The 23803-nt window shown below is 24.3% G+C and overlaps 5 protein-coding genes across 5 annotated transcripts; all 5 read left to right on the plus strand.

The window, feature by feature from the left end:
• The first annotated feature begins 1067 nt into the window (after window positions 1-1067).
• Window positions 1068-3180, plus strand: LOC105364426 (trypsin-like). The gene is made up of 4 exons (XM_011502339.1): window positions 1068-1113; window positions 1254-1600; window positions 1762-2025; window positions 3013-3180. The coding sequence occupies exons 1-4, from the start codon at window positions 1068-1070 to the stop codon at window positions 3172-3174; spliced, it is 819 nt and encodes a 272-aa protein (XP_011500641.1). The 3' UTR covers window positions 3175-3180.
• Window positions 3181-3849: 669 nt separating this feature from the next.
• Window positions 3850-6249, plus strand: LOC105364428 (trypsin-like). The gene is made up of 4 exons (XM_011502340.1): window positions 3850-3912; window positions 4136-4485; window positions 4940-5203; window positions 6088-6249. The coding sequence occupies exons 1-4, from the start codon at window positions 3867-3869 to the stop codon at window positions 6247-6249; spliced, it is 822 nt and encodes a 273-aa protein (XP_011500642.1). The 5' UTR covers window positions 3850-3866.
• A 1533-nt stretch (window positions 6250-7782) lies between these two features.
• Window positions 7783-10939, plus strand: LOC105364373 (cytochrome P450 6k1). Its single transcript, XM_011502282.1, has 6 exons — window positions 7783-7955; window positions 8033-8684; window positions 9020-9247; window positions 9768-10045; window positions 10484-10673; window positions 10754-10939. The coding sequence occupies exons 2-6, from the start codon at window positions 8042-8044 to the stop codon at window positions 10921-10923; spliced, it is 1509 nt and encodes a 502-aa protein (XP_011500584.1). The 5' UTR covers window positions 7783-7955; window positions 8033-8041; the 3' UTR covers window positions 10924-10939.
• Window positions 10940-15426: 4487 nt separating this feature from the next.
• Window positions 15427-18160, plus strand: LOC105364375 (chymotrypsin-1-like). The gene is made up of 3 exons (XM_011502283.1): window positions 15427-15772; window positions 15916-16179; window positions 17982-18160. The coding sequence occupies exons 1-3, from the start codon at window positions 15461-15463 to the stop codon at window positions 18141-18143; spliced, it is 738 nt and encodes a 245-aa protein (XP_011500585.1). The 5' UTR covers window positions 15427-15460; the 3' UTR covers window positions 18144-18160.
• A 1287-nt stretch (window positions 18161-19447) lies between these two features.
• On the plus strand, window positions 19448-19973 carry LOC105364429 (uncharacterized). Its single transcript, XM_011502341.1, has 2 exons — window positions 19448-19493; window positions 19600-19973. Exons 1-2 carry the CDS (start codon window positions 19448-19450, stop codon window positions 19971-19973), a joined length of 420 nt encoding a protein of 139 aa, XP_011500643.1.
• The last annotated feature ends 3830 nt before the right edge of the window (window positions 19974-23803 follow it).

Here is a 23803-nt window from a genome sequence, read left to right on the forward strand (position 1 = left end):
ATGAAATAATAAGTAAGCTAGGTCATATTAAACAAATCATTGTCTAAATAGTTATAGATATGATATTTATTGATATTTAAAAAATGAAAAAGAAAATTACATCACTTTTCAATATATATATATATATATATATATATGTAAATTTAAGATACTTAAATAGTTAAGACTTTAAAAATTATATAATACCTTAAATTCTATATGATTATTTATAATTGACTTTTGAAAACGTTATATTTCAAAATATTATTTTTAATTACATGAAAACAGATAAGTATGTTTGTAAAAATGTCATGTATCGTGTATTTAGAAAAAAAAACATGAGAAAACTAATGTATTAACAATAGTTTATATAATATTTTCGAACACACAAACGAATATTTATAATTCACTTATAAGCTCGACGTTGTGGCCTATATAAACATTAATTTATGTAAATATACCAGAATTTTTAGGGTGATTCGAGGTGATTCGCTTATAACTGTTGATCTCGGTACAAGCTAACTTTCACATATCACAAGTGTTTTATTCGGATGAAATTAATCTTCGGACAAATCAATATCATTGCTAATAGTATCAATTCAATAGAATATAAATTATTACGTGCGACCGAGATAGACGATATTTATAAAAGTATTAAAAAGAAAAATAAAAAGATGAAGATTATTTTCATTACATTTATAATATATCATATTAATTAAACAAAAATTTTTATATTCATTATAGTGCAGGTAGATGCGAAGGAAATATTTTGTAAAAGAAAATTTAAAAGTCAATGTCTCATTGGCAAAAACTTGACGCTTTCTTGCTAATAAATTAAAAAACAATTTTACCGCCAATGAGCGTAGAATAATTATTTGTTTAATTAATATGATATATTAATTTTTTGTTGACAAAACCTTATAAAATCATTTTGTCTTTTCTATTCTAATTGCTTAACGAATTTATCCTACATTTTTTTTATGCGTATTACGTAGAATTGACTGTGCATTATATATTTTTTAGAAAATCTCGAAATTTTAGATAGATTTAATAATTAATTTTATCCTTTTAATAAATTTTAAATTAACATGGGAAGCCAAAGTAATATTCTTAAAATATGTATTGCAATACTTGGTAAGGAAAATATTTCTATTATTTTTTTGTTTATTATAATTAATTATATAATTTTAAATGTCGAATGTGAAATGAAATTCCAAATTAATGAAACGCCTTGGATTAATATTAATATTACAAATAAATTTTGATTTATTTAGAGCTACTTATAGCTTGTAATTTTGCAAGTGTCGATGCTTGGATTGGACATGGCATTACGCAAGCGAGGCAGCAAGACTTTCCATTTATCGTGGCAATTACAAAGCGAATCGAGAATATTAATGCCGAACGTTACATCGTATGTACCGGGACACTCGTTTCTAGTCAGGACGTCTTGACAGCCGCCCATTGTACGAATAATGAAGAATTGAACGGCATTCAATTAATTGTGGGATCGGTCGACATAAGATCTACAAACAGACATTATCCGTTATGGTGGATATCGCAGTATCAGTGGGCGATGTATCAGTTAAATTATCCATATCAGACTGACGTTGCAGTTATAAGGGTAAATAAATTCATTGATTCGTCTCATTGTATGCAGTTATACAAAAATCTTTTAAAAATTGTAACTGGCTTCGATAGAAATTAACAATAATAGCTTTGTAAATGGAAATTAACGTTTTTTTTTTTTTTCTTTCTTTTTTTTTAAAATGAATAATGTTTTAGTTAATTAATAGATTGGAATTTGGAACTCCGTATGCGCTTATTTCATTTTACACTCTCGAGGATCTCGTAGGTAGAAACGTAACGACTGCAGGTTGGGGTGAAATACAAAATGGCGCCTACCCTTCGACACTTCGAACAACTACCACAAGAATTATATCACGCGAGGAGTGCCAGATGCGAGCTACGATGCTCGAGCAACGTTCATTAAGGGTTGAAAATAATGTATTATGCAGTGTTGGATTTCCCTATGCGTTCATGATGACCGTACGTTTTCACAATTTTTGTACATTTGCACAATTTTTACGATATTTCGCCAATTAAGTCTTGTATTTCAAAAAAACTTTGCACTTATTATCATTGCATCAATGCATATAATCTTAATGCATACGTACATACGTAAAGAGAGATGCATGCCCGACTTTATGTATTAATTTATACAATTGCATAGACGCGTATACGTATGCATGATCCGAAGCAAATATATATGTGACAAGCAATATGAGCTAACAATTTAAAAGATGAGATTAAAGGTTACATTCTTTCTAAATATCTATACATATCCCGGTTAATTTGAATTTATTAAGATCGCTGATTAAGCATGGCAATGAGAATCTTAATTGAGAATCAATCTTATTGTTTGTTTTTTTTTTTGGTTTTTTTTTTGGTTTTTTTTTTTTTTTTTTTTTTTTATTATAAGGGGGTCATTTTAGAGTAAACATCGTCTATTATATTTTATCACGATCAATAATATTATTATCTGATTTTCAAGGTGAATTTAAGTGTCGTTGGAGATAAATCGTTCGTTTCCAGTTGGTGTATTAATTTTTATCAACATATTGATCTCCAATAGATTTTAAGAATTGATTTTACACCAAATAATTTTAATTTTATATCAGATTACAACTTTATCTTATGTCACTCGTGATCGATATTTCATTTTTTAACTTAAACATAAGGTGTCGATATATTCTTTATGACGTGTGATATTATCAATCCCCCTTCATTTTTTTCTTTTTTTTCTTCTTTTATTTCTTTTTTTGTTGTTTTTTTTTTGTTTTTTTTTGTTTTTTTGTTTTGTTTTATCAAGTGCACACATTCAAAAAGAGATAGTATACAATTTAGGCACTATTGATAAGTATTTCCCTTTTTCATTTTCTTTTTTTTTTCCCGACAAATATTATTCAAAATAATAACAATAATACGCAACTTATTTTCCCTTATGCAATTTTAATTACAATTATAATTTTGTAGGGTGACAGTGGTGGTCCGGTTATCTATAATAATGAGCTTATCGCCATTAGCACGGGAACAGGTCCATTGCCTGACCAAGGCATGCATCCGGATAAAGTAAATCTTCATGATAATTTATACTATTATCGACGTTATTTATACGAAACGTTAAATGCCGATTAACAAACAAAAAAAAGATTTATGTACGTGTGCTAAAAATAAATAAAGGCATAAAAAAAGGATTATCTAATAAATGACGAAAATATGTTTAATTAAACTTTATAATTTTTTTCCGAATCCACTCGGAAACCACATCGTAACAAGTTTATCGAAATTTCTTAGTACGAATTGAGGAAAATATTTGGATTTTCTTCCCATTTAGCGCTTTCACGTTTCAGATATAAATAATGAGTAAAAGCGACAGGATTTGTCTAGCGATGTAAGAGAACAGGTTGTAAATTAAGCATTGTGTTCTATAATTATTTACATTTTATTTATAATATATACATATACATATGTGTGCGTATTTAATCTTAATTTTCAGTTTAAATAAATATAACGAAACGATTAATCATCAAGTGGTAATTTTATAATAAATACAATAACGATCCGTTAGTATATAACAATTTGTAAATAGTCTATAATTATATATAAATAATAAATACAACTTTTCAATATATAATTTATAATTATAAATTTAACAAATACATTTTATTCATAATGCATTAGGACGTACAAGCAATAAAAAAAATTTTTTACGATCGAATCGTGTTGTATTTGCTGTTTACCATTTAAAATGTATCATATTTTATAAATCTATTTGTTTTATCATACATATTCTTCTGTTGTGATTTAAATTTTTATATTGTAAAATCATGCAGCATCACATTTACCTCTTTATTATCCGACACATAGTATTTGGTACGTAACACTGTGACACTCAATGGACATTCACGAATTCATTATTTGTAAAAATTATTTAGAGCACGAACGATCCGAGCACTCCACGTATACTCATAATTTTTATGCCATCGATACTAACTTAAGCCACAATTCGCTCCATTTATAATTCGGATACAAATAATTTTCATCGAACTTATGGAATTGTAGTCATAAAGAGTTACCTGACATTTCATGTCCTTAGGGATTTTGATTTTTCATCATTTTTCGCACACGAAGGCTCTGTATGGACATAACGTTAGACCGGCACAGCAGAATGAACAAAGTTTTGTTATTAAAGTAATGTTCATAGTTCCGGGTGCTAATGTATCAACGGATCTCATATGCACCGGTGCACTCGTTACCAGACACGATGTTATATCCGCCGAACATTGCATGCAATATGTGGAAATGAATAATACGAAATTTCTCGTTGGATTAACGGATTCGCCACAATTCAGATTTTATCCAAACTGGTGGATTTCGTACGAGCAATGGGAACAACATAGCGATCAACGGAAAGGATATCTGATAAATGATTTTTGTTTTATAAGGGTAAATATACTTTTAAGGAATTTTTTTTCAGAGCAGCTCAGTTAAGCTTTTTTTTTGTTGTTGTTTTGTTTTATCTTTATTTTTGTCTATTTGTATTATGAGAGATACAATATATTGTTATGAAGGAACTTTTATATATTAAAGACAACTTGACGAATTATTATTATTAATTGCAACGATACCAATTAATAACATTTTCTATCTATCCTTTTGTTCTAATCATTATAAACGGTCCATATATTTTGTCGATATATGTTTAAGGATATTTTTAGGACATTCGGGTAATTGCCTCGATCATCGTACTATCCAATTCTTTATAAAAGTTCAGATTTCATTATAGAAAGAAGCGTGGATTGATTTCTGACGCTCAAGACTTTTAATCCAAATATAGCTTTATATAAAATCCTCACTAATGCATAAAACTGAATATTTAAAAACATTCCAATTTTTTCAGTTGACGAGTATTGTGATGGACGAATTTAATACTGTAACTTTTTCTTTCTACGAGCAAAAGAAAACTTCGGGCAAACGCGTCGTTGTATTGGGCTGGGGTAGCTTAAATAATAATACGTATCCTACGACCTTGCAAGCTGCCGATTTAAAAGTTATGTCGAAAAAGGGATGTGATCGTCAAATTTCTAGAGTCCTTGGGCGTCGTATACAAATTCAAGAAAATATTTTATGCACTATAGGAGATCCGTTTACGGTGTTGATGGATGTGAGTATTCGCTATTTTATATAATTTCATTGAAATCTAATAAAGAAACGCGGCAGGCACGGGACATTTGAACAATTGGCTCGTTTATCGAATTGTAATGGCAGTTCTTTTTATCGTTATAAATGTAAATGCCCTTGAAGTAGAATGAACGATTAAAGAGAAAATGCACGAGTTTGAGTATTATTGAGCGAGTGATAGTTTTCTTCATTTACTATTTTAAAGTATATTTGATAAATTCTTAAGTTACGTAATTAGACGACCGCAGCTGCTTCCATTTTTCTCATTAAATTATAAAAGCCGATGCAATATAAGTTTCGAAGAAATTACATTCAACAGACAAATTTTCTCATGCTAACTCTTGTGTTAAATTATTTCGTTGTATATTAATAATTTCTTTTTGTAGCTATAAAATTAATATAAATTAAAAGAAAGAAAGAAAATTATTAATGTAGTATTATTCAAGTTCTAAACAAACACTCATTTCACATAATATTAAATGAATTTTTTCATCGACCATTTTTAATATTACATTCGGTTATTTCAGTTAAGTATTAGTTCAATCGTATAAAATATTCGAACTAAAAAAAAGAAAAAAACAAACAAAAAAAAAAACAAAAAAAAAAAAAAAAGCAAGAGAGGAATTTGAGTAGTATGAAAATATTTATAATCGTAATAAAATTTAAGAAAAATGCATGACATGCTTCTGCTATAAATAATTTCAACTCACTGTCCTTGACTAAAAACAAGATTTAGAATGAATCGTGTATTAATAGGATTTTTGTTTAATAATATCTAATTGAATATCTATTTTGCTTTTTGAAATGGATTATATATTTACTATGTACTTATATTTGCATATTTTATAAAGTATTATAACTTTTTAGGGCGACAGTGGTAGTCCGCTTTTATATAGAAATAAGCTTATTGGTGTTAGTACAGGAATATGTCCACTTGTTGCAGAAAACGTTCTAGAAGATAAAGTAAATCTTCATATCAATATTTACTATTATCAAGAATTTTTGCTTGAGATTATAAGTACTACGTAAACGATAAGAAATAAAATTAATTTATACATACGAAGAAACAAAATTTTCTAAAATAATTATACAACATTTAAATAATTTACCATATTTATTATCTTTATTTTAATTTATAACCATTGTTTTAGATTATTTCGTAGAGTAAAATTGAATAATTAAGTTTATTATTGTAAATTTTTGTTTTCATCGCTATATCAAATTTATTAATTTCTATAAATATTTTGATTTAGCATTATATAATGACAATGATGAAAATCATAAAACATCAAATATCTATTCGTGATCTAATGTTACCATTATCCAATTACAAACCAATTATTACGCGATACTATTATTTTAAATTCAATCTTATTTTAAAATCCAACCTTTTAAGATATAAACATATTCAATTAGCAGTGAACAATTCAATAAGTAGATATGTACGGATAAATGAATGTGTGGATGTTGATTGAATATAAGAACGCAATAAATATGAATTAATTCAGAGATCATGTTGTAATGGTTCGTTATAAAATTATTCTTCATTAAGTGCTTAATTGTAACGGGCATTCAATTTTTTATATTTTCTTCTCATAATTGAGATATTTGCATAAACTTATTATAAAGATGAGATCTTTTGTGTATTATTATCATTACCGTTATAAATTGATAAATTATCTCTTGAAGAGATTTCTTAAAATGTAAAATTTTTATTTAAATAATAGTAATTAAGTATAAACATTGTACGGAATAACATTTATTAATTTATGTGATCAGGTATTGATTTGTTATTGTGTATTACGCCTAGGTATGTAATAATTATATATTTAAATAATTAAATTTTTTGCAATTCATTTATAATATAAATGTTGAATTATAGAGAATTTCATTGTGAATTTTATATATGTACTTTTCGAATCGTACTTAAAAAATATGTTTTAATAATAAAATTTACAAATTTTAATTATGTATTAAAATTTATTTATTTATATTTTTTTGTTTTGTTTTTTAATCAACTATTCTTTTTTATATATTACGATAAAGAAGATTTTATATTAATCATTTAGTCGTTGTTTCACTGTTTTGTTTTGCATTTCCTTATTATTTGAGATTTTTACTCACTGTTGTCATAGTGAAATTTTACGTTCTTTATCTTTTTATTTCATAGTTTATATATATATATATATATATATATATAAGTAAATAGAATATTAATAATAATTGCAGCTTTATACGAATGTGCATGTAATATCACGCGTTAATAATTAAATAATATTGTTTATTAATCAATTTTGATTAAGCTAAAATTAAGTTTATAAATTTATTGAATAAAATACAAATAAAATTATAAATGTATGAATGTAATTATTATTATATAATGTAATTATTGATATATATTTCATAAATTAAAAAAATGCATACTATATTTAACGAATATATATTTCAAGTTTTGGAATTACTATTAGCGTTATACCGTTTAATTAAGTCTAAAGTAACTTATATAATATGCAATTAAAAAATATGAATTACTTATAGCAGTTATAAAAAAAAAAAAAAAAAAAAAAACTTACAATCACAGCAACAAGTAATAAACACAAACAAGTTATGACACTCCCGTTGCAGTATTAGTTTGCGTCAATATGTTAAATTATAGTACAATAATATAAGCTGGATAAATTACACATTACACTTAGTTTCTTTGCGAGCGTCGACGCAGAAACATCTACGTTAAGGTAAAACATTTCCATTGTGCTTAAGTAACTCGAATATTCTTAACCATTAACTAATGTGATAATTATATAATACAAAGTATCCAACAATGATACCAGACATGTCAAATTTTTGCATCTACGGGGCAGTATTAACCAGTCTTATAACAACGTTTTATTTATACATCAAATATAAACATAAATATTGGTCGCGCAAAGGAGTTTATACACCTCCAGTGCATTGGTTATTTGGACATTTTAAAAATTGTATTATGCAGCGTACGTCGTCGCCGCAAATGCTAGCTGATATGTATAATAGTTGCAATGAATCGGTCGTCGGTATTTACATATTTCAAAAACCATTTCTCATAGTGCGCAGTCCCGAAGTTCTTAAGCATATCTTCATTAAGGACTTCAACTTCTTTCCGAACCATTATTTCGCTTCGAAGCGGAAGAACGATGTACTTGGCAGCTCGAATCTTTTTTCTATTGATAATCCCAAATGGAAGTATTTGAGAAATAAGATGTCGCCGATTTTTACGACTGGCAAGCAGAAGCACTTGTTCAATCAAATATTGAAGATCTCAGAGAATTTCAAGCAATATATAGTGGACCATTTAGACAACGGCAAACAATCTACTATTAATATCAAAGATGGTGCATCCAAATTCACGACAGACGTCATTTCATCGCTGAGTTTTGGAATTTCGACCAATTCATTCGAGAAACCCGAACCCGAATTTTTCGTTCGCAGTGAGTTAGAATTTTATATTCTGCCTTTATAATAACATCCGATGGAAAAAAAACAAACAAAACAAAAAAAAAGAACCAAAAAAAAAAAACAAAAAAAATACATACGTGAATCATTTTTACATTGCAAATTTTGTTCACAAGTAATTAAGTAATTAAGACGATAATTTTTTTATAAAAAACTGATTATTGATGACTAACTTATTGATATGAGACAATAATTATGGCTTTAATAAATGGGCAATTGTGTTAAATACAAAATATACTTCCCTTGAAAAATTTGTATGAAAAAAAATTATTATAATATAAAAACACTTTTTTCTTCTTCGTTTCAACAGGTCGTACACCTTTCATTCTGAGTTTTAGGGGTGCAATACAATTGTTTGCAAATTTCTTTTTCCCAAAGTTAAATGACATATTCGGCTTCACATTCTTTGGAAAAGAAACCGAATACTTTAGAAAAATATTTAGCCTATCCATGAAGAACCGGGAGGAGTCAGGATATAAAAGGGGTGATGTGATAGATGTAATGCTGGATATAAAAAAAGAAAAAAATCCAGATTTTGGTAAGTTTGGATTTTATTAACAAAGTTACACGAACATTACGTAACAATGATAGAATGATAAGTTGTGTAAGTGATAGAAATATTTTATTTGCGAAATTTAATTCCCGCTAATATCTATTTTACTAGCAATTATTTTTTGATATATTAAAGATTTTAAAAAATTGTTTAAATTTTGCTGTGTTAAAAAAACATTTTGAATCAAGCTCGAATATTTCTACATAGGAACGGAAATTTAATATTTTATAATGCAAACTTGTTCTTCCCAGTTTGCCTTTAATACATAAATCAACTCTCCATTGCTATTAAGACGATATAGTGAATTAATTAATTTAGAAAGTAATAAACAAACATTTAAAATTATTACTTCTATTTAATGTCAATATAAATGAGGTAATAATTTAATTAAGAATATATTATCTACAAACGAATATAGAATATCAAAAGTTCATGATTTATTTAATATTAATTAAATGAAAAATCCCTCGCCTTAAATATATTAAAATCTTTTAACTTATACCAGAATTTGAAGATGATGAACTTTTGGCTCAGTCAGCGATAATTTTAGTGGCTGGTCTTGAGACAAGTTCAGTGACAATATCTTTTGCACTCTATGAACTCGCAATGCAACCGAGTTTACAAGCAAAAATACGTGAAGAAATTAAAAAAAAAATTGGTGACGATAAACTCAATTATGAACACATTTCTGAAATGAAATATGTAAATCAAGTTGTATCGGAGACGCTTAGACTGTATCCACCTGTTCCATTGATCGATCGAATCTCCGTTGAGGATTATAAGGTTAGTATTTAGATATCTAAATATTTAATTAAAAATATTTTAATATGCCATTGTATTGTATTTATATTATTTTAGTAGATTGAAAATGAGAAAATTTGATAAACTCTGCATTTTTACCAAACTCATAATTAAATTGCATGACATATATTATTTGATATAATTTCTTCAGGCTTAATTGTGCATACTTCTAATAGTTTTAATATCTATTAGATATGTTATATGAGATATATTATATGATATATATTATATGATATATATATATATATATATATATATATATATATATATATATATATATATATATATATATATATTATAATATTAAAGATATTTACAATTATTTCCACTATATTTATGTATATGTTTATCAAATAATTTTAATGATTTATAATAAAAGTGAAATTATAATGAATAAATCGTATCCTTTTATTTAAACAGATACCTGAAACTGATATCGTCCTCGACAAAGAAACCGCTGTTTTTGCTAGTGTAATTGGATTACACACAGATCCTAAATATTTTACTAATCCATTTAAATATGATCCTGACCGATTTTCCGACGAACGGATATCCGATATGACACCAGGTACTTACATACCTTTTGGAATTGGACCAAGAACGTGTATAGGTAATGACAAAGTTATATATAACAATTAATAACAAGTTTGTCGATAATTTATTTTAAATAAACTTAATTTTCTGCTACAGGTATGCGTACTGGTATATTAATGAGTATGGTTGGATTGATAACAATTTTAAGAGAATACGAAGTGTCGATAAATTCAAATTATAAATGTGAAGTAAACAAGCGTAGTATATTTACGGCTCCACTTAACGGAGTCAATTTGTATTTCAAAAGATCTCCAATAGTTCATTAAAATGCTTTTTATTATACAACGCATTATTTTTAAACCCGAGAATACATTTCGATTTAAATTTCATAAATTTCCATTCCATTTAAGGATTATCCATGTTTGCTATCATTGCTAAGTTTTGTACTAATTACTTTACAAAAACAAAAAGTGCAACAAAAAATGATACGGAAAAAAGTGCTTTTTCTTAAAGTAAAATGTTCATACTATAAATAAGAATCAATAAAAAATATGAAGATTTTTAAGGTAATAAAAATTAGTTGGCTATGTTTTGGCGAAGAGGAGAGGAGGAGGACAAAAGTTATTTTCGTCTTTGACTACAATTTTATTCAATCAATACCTTTGAAATATTAATCATTAATGCTTTTATAATGCTACCAATGTCAAATAATTAATAATACTAAATAGATGCAATTATGAACATATTTACTCTCAATTATATCCTGATTTATTTATTTACATTTCATTATTGTTTATTTATACATCTATATTTTATGTATTTCTGTACTTAATATATTAATATGAATTATTTATTTTTCGCAAATAAACTGATAATAAATCGAGCAATTGCAATAAAGTATTTTAAATATTTTAATATTGTATGCTTCATACTTCCTGTAATTGTGTTTTGATTTCCTATTATTCTAACTACAACAATGTATCCACTGAATCTAATTATATATTTTTTGAAGCTTTAAAGTATCGGAATTATGAAAAAAGAAAATATATGATTTCTTAAGAAATGGAGTTTTTTTTTTTTAATTAATTTTTTTTTTTTTTAATCACTCGATTATGCATTTGCTGAAACAGTATCAATCTGCTCTCTGTCGTTGTAATGTAATTTCAGCAAGTTTTCCTTATTTGTGATAAGATAAACAATTAATTTGGTCAAATTATAAGTTATTTCAAACAATTTTACCTAGTTTTCATTTTACAAAAATTCAATAATTAACAGTTTCATATCGCAATTTGTAATCTAAAATATGCCACCTGAATATTTTTATCTATCGAGTATTTTTTGATTGACCTAAAATGAGATTAATTACGTTACGAATAATTAAAAATTGATAGAAATAGATAAGATAAATATGATCGCTAAAGTTTACATATTCTATCAATATTATTCAATCTTTATTATAAATCAATTCTTATACAATATTAATTATATTTGAAATTTCGAGATTTGATTTACATTCATGTATTGTATGATAATGCTGAAATTAATAAAATAAAAAATTTTTTTTAATAAATTAATTATCAAATTATAAATGTAATTTATATAAATGTCAATACATTGTTTACTGTAAAATATAGTAAGTAATTGATAAGCGTATATTAATTATGTAGACTTTTGATCATTATCAAAAAAGTTACAAAAATTAAAAATAAAAATAAAAAAAAAAAATAATTAATCGAATAAAAGTAATAAACTCATTATAATTAATTAATATCGATAAAAATATTAAAGATTAGAATTAATAATAAATGAACTCCACTTTAACGCATCGCATAGATGAATCGTCAATTTTATTCTTCATGAATGAAATGTTATTATACCTTTAGAATGGCTCGAACTAGAACGAATAAATCTCTTTATTATTTTCATCGCTAGAAATCATTGCGATCAGTCACCCACGTAAGTTTAATAAATTATTTAAGTACAGTTACTTCATTACATATGAAAGTGCAGCGGACCACACTGTGATTACATAATTTTTCATACAAAAGAAGTAAATTCACGTAGCTGAGTGGCATCCTATTCCATTCAAGCGACTAAACAGCGCAAATCACTAAACAAAAAGTGATCGGTCAATATTATTTGCACGGACTACATAAATCTCGACTAGAAAAATAAAAATTACAATTTCGTTAAGAAATTAGCACCATCGGATAAGTTCATTGAACAAACGAACGTGATTTAAGCAAGTGGACAATCGTGTGTATGTTAATGCTTATGTCGACGAGCCATATCGATGCGTCAAGATAATTTTTATATTTCTTAAACGTATGAAGGCTAATTTTTAGTGTAAGTATGGATTACACCATTACACCACTACACCATTACATGGATTGCGCTACTATGCGCCATGTATGGATGAATACAATGTTTTTGCTATTTCAAAAAAAATTGTTTATTAAATTTAAGAAAGTAATCTTGTGTAAGAACTTTCATATTACCTGCAGATCATTTTACGGAGATATTTTCCGTTAAATTTTCTAATAAATTTGTTATAAAAAATTTTCAAATTAATCATACTATATTTTAATTTATTGTTCACAATTCATGCACAATCCTTCGGAAAATTTATTTTTCATTTATTTTGCGATTTATTTTGCATAATTCGTTAAAATAATCTAGTAATATTAATTTTGATAGTTTCTTTGATCTAAAACAAAAATCAACGATCACAAATGCGTCCATTAGTTTTTTTTATTTTTACGAAAAACTAAACGATGATGTTTTTTTTTTTTTTTTTTTTATAAAGACATCCTTAATAAAATGTATAATTTGTTAATAATTTGTTATTTTTTTTACCAAGTTTGAGTTGTTTAAATAATATAAGTTTATTACATGTAAATTGATTTTACAAGAATTACGTTATTAATATTAATTTATTAATTTATTCGTATTTATCGTATGGTTTGTCTAAATAAACTTTTATTTTTATTTGCAATTTATATGATCTGTTTTCTTATTAGTAACTATTGCACATTAACTGAGAATAAATTTCATTATGCGTATGGCGTAAAATATATATGTGCACACACTCGTTAGTATTAAAATATTATTTACGCGGACTTGGAGCAAATGCTGGAATCTTTAAGTAATCCTAATAGATAATATTCTACGACTGTACGATCAACCATTACGATAGAAAAATTACGTAATATAGAACTAAATTAACTCCAATATAAGCTTATATTCAGATCTATCTATTGATATATCTATCGATAATTTTATTGTAAAATTAAATTAAATATCACTTTATTATTCATAAGTGTTTTTTTTTTTATGATACACACAGGCTTTGGGTTTGAATGAATCATAATTTTGTCCATCGAGGATACAATGATTTATACTAATTTTTCTGCTGTATGGGAGCCTTCTTTAACATTCATTTGATTGCAAACATGTTTTTTTAGTGTAGAAAATTCTATTAATTTAATTAAATTTGTACTCTCATTTGTTAATGAATTTATTGCCATTAATTAAAATAGTCTACATTTGATTTACCTTAATCTTAATTTTACAATAAATATACGCTTATGATTATAAATAAATTATCAATCCAACAGCAGAGCAGAAGTAATTTATTGTTGTAAAGATTTTATTAATTATTTTATTATATAAATCATACTATTATCGTGAAGAAGTAACCATTTTAAATTCTAGACGATGTAGTCAAGTTTATGATTATATAGTTTTGATTAGCTGCTCACTCGGCTGGAAATTTCTTATTACTGACAATTTTCATGTTTTCTTTTCCTTCAAAAACCTTTATTTTTATATTTATGCGAGCTTTGTTAAGAAAATATTAATGCAAATATTATAAAAGCACGCTTTATATATACATATCGTCTATATGTAAATTAAGGATAATTTTAAACGTAATATATTATTAGAGGATTTCTAATGATTTTCAATAATTATTATAATATTTTTATCTTGGAATAGATGGCTTTTATGCAAATAAAATAGAAGTTCTTTTTATTTTTTATTCTTTCATATGAAATCGTTAAAAACAATAAAATCTAATTATTTAATTGATTTTAGATAAAATTTCAATTGTAATATTAAATGATATATGGAAATATACTTTGTTTTTATTATTTTGGAATTTATGGAAAGGGAAGTTTATATATTAAAAATCCTCATTTACTTAAATAAAAATGTGGGTCTTAAAGTTACTTCATAAGAGTTCAGAATATCTCAATTTGTTATTTTAATTTTATTGAATTAATTTAGAATAATTATTATAAAACTCTTGAATAAATAAATATCGTATATTTTAATCGTTATATTATTTAAGATTAGCACTAACGATTATTATTATTAATTTATGATATTTTTTGCCTATTTTCAAGTCGAACGAACTAATAAAAATTATTTTAAAAATTTAACTGTTTTCGAATATAAAGTAATGCAAATTTTTTTATTGCTTATAAAATTGTGTAGTTACGTTTAATGTAATTTAAAAAAAAAAGTTAACATCCATATAACGAATTATTTATGATAACATACAATATTAATACAATAATTTGATAAGAAATTATTTACGTTTCTATAAGTTTTAATATAATTTATTTTTCACATAATTATATTTTCAATGTTAACATTTAAATATTCTTTTATTTCACGGTTAAGAAATATCCTCTTATTTTATCACTATACTCTCTTGTGTAAGTTAAGAATAATAATGTTAATATAAATAAATTAAAAAAATAAATAAATAAAAATGTTTGCTACCGTTATACGTGCCTTTTTATTTAAAATTCGGCAGGTAATATTGTTTGTAATAATGTGTCGAACGCTAAAACATTGATGGGACATAATATTCGACGACCCTCATCAATTGAATTTCCATTTATAGCAGGAATTATAAGGCGTAATCGAGATTTCATAACAGAAAGAGACACCGTATGCACAGCATCGCTAATAACGGATAAAAATATTTTAACTGCTGAGCATTGTTTGACAAATGAAGTAGTCAATGGTCTTATAATAATTGTTGGATCAAATGATTTGGAATCGCCTTCCAGATATTATCCAGCTTGGTGGATATCTTTTAATCAATGGTCTAAGCTTCCATCTTCACGCACCACAATTTATAGCAATGATATTGCTGTTATAAACGTATATAAGTTATCAATTTTAATAAATTTACAGCTTTAATAAATGAGTTATACACTTCGATTATAAAATATTCATTGAAATTTAAAAACCATAGAATGATAGTGTTTGATATTATTTTTATACACAAGCTAAAACTTTTTCAGTTGTCAACTATTATTCGCGACCGAATTCCTTATGGGATTTTATCCTTTCTATCATATCGCGAACTGAGGAACAAAGACGTTGTTACAGTAGGATGGGGCGAAATAAATAATGGCTCGTTTCCTCGGTTATTGCATGCAGTTAATTTAAAAGTTTTAACGAAAACGGATTGCGCACTGCGAGCTCGTGCTCTCAGTGGTGAGAATTTTAAAATCAATGAAAATCTAATATGTACAGTCGGAGATCCTTTTGCATTACTAATGAGGGTAAGTATTAAATATTTTACATAGGGTATATGTATCTAAATAAAGGTTTTTATTATAATTTATATAATTTTATTATTATTAGTTACAATAAAAAAAAGCATATTTTTATCTAATTTTTTCATTATAAAAATTCGTAATAAATATTACAATATACACATACGAATATTAAAAATGCAAACTAAAAATATCTGTCTTAATGAAATATTGAAATAATTTGTTTTACACTGAAAGTTATTTCCACTGCTTTAAAGAAACCATTGGAAAAAGTTTTATAATAATTGAACATGTAATTATGATCTTTATGTCATTCATTCAGATAATGTAAAGAAATTAATATTTTTATATTATCATTAAAAAAAGTTAGTCATTGAAATTTTTCTTTCTTATAGAACTTTTGGTGTTATAATCAATAATTAGAAAAAGTTTAAAAAGAACCGAAATATCTAAATTATAATCTAAAGTTTGATGTGTTCTTACACAATATATCGACGTGAATGTGATAATTTATGATTGTTTAAAAAATTGCCTCAACAAACTTTTATTTATCAAAAATTGCGTCATTTTATTTTAGAAATATCAAATTATTTATTTCTTTTATTGTTTAAAGCATCAATCTGTAAATAGTTTTTCATATTAAATCATATATTATTTTCATAAAGTTTTACATATAATATTTAAGTAATACATGTAATTATTTTTGTCTTTTGTACAGCTTTTGAATTTAAAGAAAATATGAATGTTTACAATTGAAATTTTATCGAATCAATATATTTTATTATTTTAATGTAGTTATTTTCTGACTGCAGAAGTAATGAGCAAACTTAAATAAAGTTAAATTTTTATATAATTTATATATATATATATATATATATATATATATATATATATATATATTGTAAAGTTGGCAAATATCAATAGAAAAATTGTTTTTACTTGTTATATAAAGCAGAATGGATATGGAAATTTTATAATGAATCACATTAGAAAATTATTATTTAATGTTTCGAAAACAATTCTAAAACTTTACGGAATTTAGTAAAATTTTAATTGAGTATTACTAGTTAAGAGAAGTTGTATTATTGATAAAATGTTTTAAAAGGGGATAATTTATATTTATTAATTTAGATATTACATTCATACAAGTCTTCATTGGCTTTACCTGTTATAGGCTGTTGTTATCTTAATTTAAAATAAACTTTCGTTTATATAATTGTAATAATGATTACATAATTTCATACGTAATATTGTACATTGTATATTAACCGATTAGTCCTTGTGAAACTTTTAAGGATATATACAAATATTATCCTTTAATTGTACATGCATTTGTAAGAATATAATAATAATAATATGTTTATTTATTTTGGTGAGATATCATAGAGAAAAATATACTATTTTCTAACACTCATTTAATTTCACTCATATAATCATTGTTATGTAAAAAAAAAAATATATATAATAAAATTAATTATAAATTAAAATTATTTTTTATTTTACATACTAAAAGTAGTTTAATTTTTATTGAAAATAATTATTTTAAAACATTATCTGTAAATATATTGCTAACATTATTTATAAATAATTTAATTTAAACTATTAAATATTATGCCTGAAAAAAATTTTATCTTCATTCGTACATCAATATTAAATACTTCGGATTCAATTATAATTTCCAATGCTTCTTTCATTAATACTTCTTCACGTTAAATACGTATATTTTTTAATCAAGATTTTTTTTAATTTAAATGAATTTTCTCATTGAGTATTTTATAACATATATATAATATATTTTTATTTCTCAGGGAGACAGTGGTGGGCCACTTTTGTACAAGAATAAAATCGTAGGCATTAATACAGGCACAGGTCCACTTCCTCAACAAAGCTTTCATCCTGACAAAATAAACGTTCACTGCAATCTCAAACATTATAATGATTTTTTGTTGAATATCATATCTTATATGTAACGGTATTTCTTGGTATTTTGTATATTAATGATTAAAATTAACTATTTCATAGTTAATCACAATTAATATTGAAATAAAAAATTTTTTTCCAGTTATCCTTAACTTTCTTGGAATCCTTATAAAAGCTACGTATTTACATCTAATTACTTCAATTATTTTTAATTTCATTTTATTCATTCAAATATTTTAATAAAAGTCTTAAATTTTTTGGAATTTCAGCTTGTAAATATGTTGTATTAAAAATTGCAATTGTGTATTTGCGATCGTATGGAGATCGAATGTATGAGTTATAATTAATAATTAAAACCAATCTTATGATATTGAAATATATGTTCTCTTCCTATGTATAATATATATTTTTAAACAAATCATATATAAATCGGAAATACAAAATAACAGTTTATTAATAATATGTTTTACATAAAATAGTAACATAAATCAATATTTTATGTATCAGGCAAAAAATTGTTGATAATTATAATTTTATTTTTGAAATAAAAAAATATTTTTTCAATACATTTATGAAATCTCATATTTTTTTCCAATATATAAACATTTAAAATTGTACATTAATTTTAGTAGAAAATTTATAAGTAGCTTGTACATATATAACAATTAAGTTTTGGATAATAATATTTAATTCAAAATTTCTGTAATTTATGAAAATATTATTTTAACCAAAAATGAAGTACATACACATAAGTCTAATTAATTTATTTATAAAATTCTAAAGGATTTTAAACTTTAGAAGATTTATAAAAACATTTATAAACAGCAACTTATATTTAAATATACATTAGCACTTTGATTATATAAAATTATTCAATTTTCATTTAGCAATAATTTTTAATTTATCGTAAATGTTTATCAATTTGAAAAACATATTTTGTGATATCGAATTCCTATGATTATTTACATTAATCTTTACATTCGCATTAAATTTTTGTTCAAATTTCAAATCAATAATACATTACAAGATTAAATCTTATAATAATATGCATTATTATTGTGTATGATGTTATTTTATTTATAGTCTTTTCTTTGCATTAGAAATTTAATTTTATCAATTATTACTTAAAAATTAATACATTTTAGACTTGCTTATATAGATTACGTTAATTTGCTTACTTACATTTTTCCTTTTAGAAAAATTTAATTATATAATAAAATTCTTTTTTCTTTTTTGGCTTTTATAATAAATATATATAATTTTTAAATTAATAATAATAATAATTTTCATAGCATTTCATAATTTTATTTTTTTTTAACAAATGTCATATATTATTGTTTGTTTTTTTTTCAGTATGCGGTTCAGAAATAGTATTCATTCCATTCAATATGCAATGTTTTGTAAGTAATATATCTTATTTATTTTTTCATTAATTTACAGAATCAATCGTTAATAAATCGTTATTAAGTCATGTGCAGAATTTTAATACAATTGTAAATTATTAAGGTTATATCGTCTATAACAATATTGCAAATGTTCAAGCATTGATGGGACACAAGATCAGAGAAGCAAAAGAAAATGAATTTCCATTTATTGTAGCAATTATAAGGCGTAATCGAGATGTCATGCCATGCAGAGATATAATATGCACAGCATCACTGATCTCGAATAAAGATATTTTAACTGCTGAGCATTGCATGCACGATGAAGTGGCAAATGGCGTTGGACTAATCATTGGATCGATTGATTTAAATTCCGTTAAGAAATATTACGCTGCTTGGTGGATATCATATGATCAGTGGGAGGAAGTTAATTTAGCCTCGAAATTAATCTTTGCCGAAAATGATATTTTATTATTAAGGGTAAATTACCACCAGTAGGATATTATCTCTAATTGTTTATTATAGGGACTGTGAATTTTTAAGTTAAAATTCTATTAATTTGGATATACTGAATTTGGAATGTATGATTAATAATATAATTAACGAATATATATATATATATATATATATATATATATATATTACTTTATATTTAACATTATTTGTTTATAATTTAAAAACGAATGTAGGTTAAATATATAAACATTGAAATCTTCTAGTTAACGCATTCCGTAACTGAAGGCATAAATCCTGCAAAGTTATTGTATTTATCTTATATTGATCTGAAAGAGAAATCTGTCATAACAGCGGGATGGGGTGAAGTAAACAATGGCACATACCCTAGGATGCTTCAAACCGCTAAACTGAAAATTATAACAAATGATGAATGCGAACATAGAGTCAGCACTCTTGATGGATCCGCTGTAGAAGTTGACAAAAATGTTCTTTGCACCATCGCAACACCATTTGTAACAATAATGGGGGTGAATATGAATTTTCCTTTTTTACCCTTTAAATTGTTTTATTATAATTTTTTTCTTTTTATAGAAATTTATAAAAATAGCCATTTATTTTTTAATAGCGACTTTCGCTTTATTATGTATATTTTATTCATTTTTTTAATTATTTTATAAAATTTGTTGTGATTAAAAAATTTTTTTAATATATTTTATACTGTCAAATTTAGTTCTAATTTGACGTTTCATTTTAGCATTAATTGAAATAAAAGAAAATCCTTCTCATTAAATAAATTTAAGTTGTAAAAGTAATTACAACATTATTATTAATTTAGGATATTAATGTATGAATATTAATTGCGGATAGTTTTAACAAATGCACCACACCAATCATATAACATGAATATTTTATTTTTGAAAAAATTTTAAATTATATGACATTTTGAAAGTTAAATTCCGTTTCATTCTCTGTTAAATGCTGAAATATTATACAGTTACTATTTTCAGAAATTAATTAGGAAAAACATTATGTACATTATTTTTACCCTATACTTCTTAAAATCGATTGTAAGAATAGTAAATATTATTTTTTATCATCAATTTCGTCAATATATCATCAATTTTTTTTTTCTTTTTTTTTTTTTACAAACAACTTAATATTTATTAGTTAAACTATACTTTATATTTTTATATCGAACTGTTATTCGTGTTTTAAAAAACTGAAATATTTTTGTTGGACAAGATAACACCGCCAACGTCATTATTTATTAGCATACATTTTTTTAATATAATTTTTATAGGGGGACAGTGGCGGACCACTTTTATATGGTCACAAGATTGTAGCTATTAACATGGGGACGTGTCCATTGGCTCAACAACATTTCCATCCTGATAAAGTCAACATCCATACGACTCTTCAATATTATAAAAAATTTATAATATCTGTATTAAATTACTCTTAAATTGATAATATGCATTGCAAATATCGAGTAAAATATGAATATAAATATATGTATATATATATATATATATATATATATATATATATATATTTGTAAAATGAATTATGAATTTGCAATCATTCTTTCATTCGCAAACTTCAATACGTATTTTTAAACGGATAAAGAATTTCTTTTTTTTCTGTTCCATTCATAAATTGTTCGATTATTATAATAAACATTAAACATTTTAAAGCCAACTTATTGTTACTTTCTAATAATACTTCGCAAATTATTTATTAATGTTTAAATCCAAAATACCGATTAAATTACATTATTGCAATTGATGCAAGTGCATTTTTAATTCTTAACAATAAACTGGGATTAATAGATTTTCATAAAATTTCATAAAATTATTAAAATTTAATTCAGATAAAATATTAATAGAACTACATTGATGTAAATAGCAAATTATTTAAAGTTAAAATCATTATATATTGTAAATAATATTATGCAAACGATTTCACAAAAAAAAAAAAAAAAAACTATAAAATAATTCTTATATAATCATGTTTACATATAAATGATAATTTTAAAGAAAACTATATACATTATTTTTATTAAAAGTGTAGAGTATAAGTTTTTAGGCAAAAACATGTTAATATCATTTCAAATAGTATTGATGTTTGTACGATGAATCCTACAGGGAATATTGAAACTGAATTTATGTGAAATAAATCTTTGAATGTATTAGTATTTTTATAGTAATATTTATAAGGAGTAAGTTTGAAGTATTCTCTGTATTTAATTAAATATTAAAATTAAAGCTTATTATTCATAAACTTTTACTGAAAGGAAAATTTTAGTTTATCTAATCTTTTAGTTTATCTAATAAATATATGAGTAATAAAATATTTTTAAAATAATAATTTTAATATACAATAAATTAAAATTTAAATATACAAATACATGAAAATTATGAATTTATCTGAAAATTTATGTTTATAAGATAATATAACACAATTCTTAAGTACAAAACGTACAAAGGAGAAAACCGATATGCTAGTAGTAATCATGTAAAGATTGTATGAAAGTTGCGAAAATTCTTTCATTATATGCTAAAATTCTTTCATTATTCATTATATAATTCCATAAACAAGTTAACCATAACCATAACAATTAAATATACACATGATAAATATACACATATATGAGTATATTTTTACTCATTATATTATTTGTGTGTATGTGTGTGTGTGTGTGTGTGTGTGTGTGTGTGTGGAAATTAATGCGTGGATGCAATTAAACTTTTTACAATCCTTTAACGCTACTTTTAATCTATTTAGAAAGTATTCAAGTCTTTGTTGCATTACATTTACAAAAGAAAAAGTTTGTTTCTGCTATCACATAAAAACATTAATTACTTATGGACAAATTATTTTAATCATTGTTTTTTATAATTATAATTGAAAATATGCATCAGTTGGTAACTCAATATATCTACAATAATTATTATTTTTAATATATTTTATGAATTTAACATTATACTACATTAAAATTGTGTAAGAATATATATTTAGAGTTTTATTATAAAATGATTACCATTTAATGGGAAAATCGATCTTTTTAATATATATATTTTAAAAGAAATGTTATAACAGATACATTGAGCAAAATAGAATAATAACTAATAATTAAAAAACTTTTTATTTAATATATATTTATAAATTATTAATGCGAGTTGTTTAAAATCTTATGTAACGTCATTTTTCGATAATTGATTATACCGATTTTTCTGTTTACATTATGAGTTTAAAAACTTTTTTATTTCTCGTAAAGTACTTAATGTTTTGTAAGAAATAAGTATTTATCACTATTTTTTTTCTCTATAATATTTAAGACAGTTAAATTAATATCTTTATTAAGTACATTTATACACTTTAAAATATATATTTTATTTAGTTGATTTTATTCATAAATGTGTGTTAAAAATGCTAAAGCATTGATGGGACAAAAGATCAGAGAAGCAAAAGAAAATGAATTTCCATTTATTGTAGCAATTATAAGGCGTAATCGAGATGTCATGCCATGCAGAGATATAATATGCACAGCATCACTGATCTCGAATAAAGTTATTTTAACTGCTGAGCATTGCATGCACGATGAAGTGGCAAATGGCGTTGGACTAATCATTGGATCGATTGATTTAAATTCCGTTAAGAAATATTACGCTGCTTGGTGGATATCATATGATCAGTGGGAGGAAGTTAATTTAGCCTCGAAATTAATCTTTGCCGAAAATGATATTTTATTATTAAGGGTAAATTATTTCTAAGATTTTTTATTTTTAATATTTTATTAATTGACGACGAATATTTAATTGACACATAAACTTTATTCAGTTATATAAAATTATAGTAACTTTTAAGGAAAA

This window comes from Ceratosolen solmsi, unplaced genomic scaffold, assembly GCF_000503995.2.
Source record: "Ceratosolen solmsi marchali unplaced genomic scaffold, CerSol_1.0 scaffold31, whole genome shotgun sequence".
NCBI lineage: Eukaryota > Metazoa > Arthropoda > Insecta > Hymenoptera > Agaonidae > Ceratosolen > Ceratosolen solmsi.

Bases quoted from the DNA above. Each gene is read 5' to 3' on its own strand.
- LOC105364426 (XM_011502339.1), top strand. From the start codon at position 1,068: ATGGGAAGCCAAAGTAATATTCTTAAAATATGTATTGCAATACTTG. The intron at 1,601-1,761 runs GTAAATAAATTC...ATAATGTTTTAG, and splicing joins CTGACGTTGCAGTTATAAGG to TTAATTAATAGATTGGAATT. The intron at 2,026-3,012 runs GTACGTTTTCAC...ATAATTTTGTAG, and splicing joins CCTATGCGTTCATGATGACC to GGTGACAGTGGTGGTCCGGT.
- LOC105364429 (XM_011502341.1), top strand. From the start codon at position 19,448: ATGCGGTTCAGAAATAGTATTCATTCCATTCAATATGCAATGTTTT. The intron at 19,494-19,599 runs GTAAGTAATATA...TAAATTATTAAG, and splicing joins CATTCAATATGCAATGTTTT to GTTATATCGTCTATAACAAT.
- LOC105364428 (XM_011502340.1), top strand. From the start codon at position 3,867: ATGCAGCATCACATTTACCTCTTTATTATCCGACACATAGTATTTG. The intron at 3,913-4,135 runs GTACGTAACACT...TCATGTCCTTAG, and splicing joins TATCCGACACATAGTATTTG to GGATTTTGATTTTTCATCAT. The intron at 4,486-4,939 runs GTAAATATACTT...CAATTTTTTCAG, and splicing joins ATGATTTTTGTTTTATAAGG to TTGACGAGTATTGTGATGGA.
- LOC105364373 (XM_011502282.1), top strand. From the start codon at position 8,042: ATGATACCAGACATGTCAAATTTTTGCATCTACGGGGCAGTATTAACC. The intron at 8,685-9,019 runs GTGAGTTAGAAT...TCGTTTCAACAG, and splicing joins ACCCGAATTTTTCGTTCGCA to GTCGTACACCTTTCATTCTG. The intron at 9,248-9,767 runs GTAAGTTTGGAT...AACTTATACCAG, and splicing joins AGAAAAAAATCCAGATTTTG to AATTTGAAGATGATGAACTT.
- LOC105364375 (XM_011502283.1), top strand. From the start codon at position 15,461: ATGGGACATAATATTCGACGACCCTCATCAATTGAATTTCCATTTATA. The intron at 15,773-15,915 runs GTATATAAGTTA...AAACTTTTTCAG, and splicing joins ATGATATTGCTGTTATAAAC to TTGTCAACTATTATTCGCGA. The intron at 16,180-17,981 runs GTAAGTATTAAA...TTTATTTCTCAG, and splicing joins CTTTTGCATTACTAATGAGG to GGAGACAGTGGTGGGCCACT.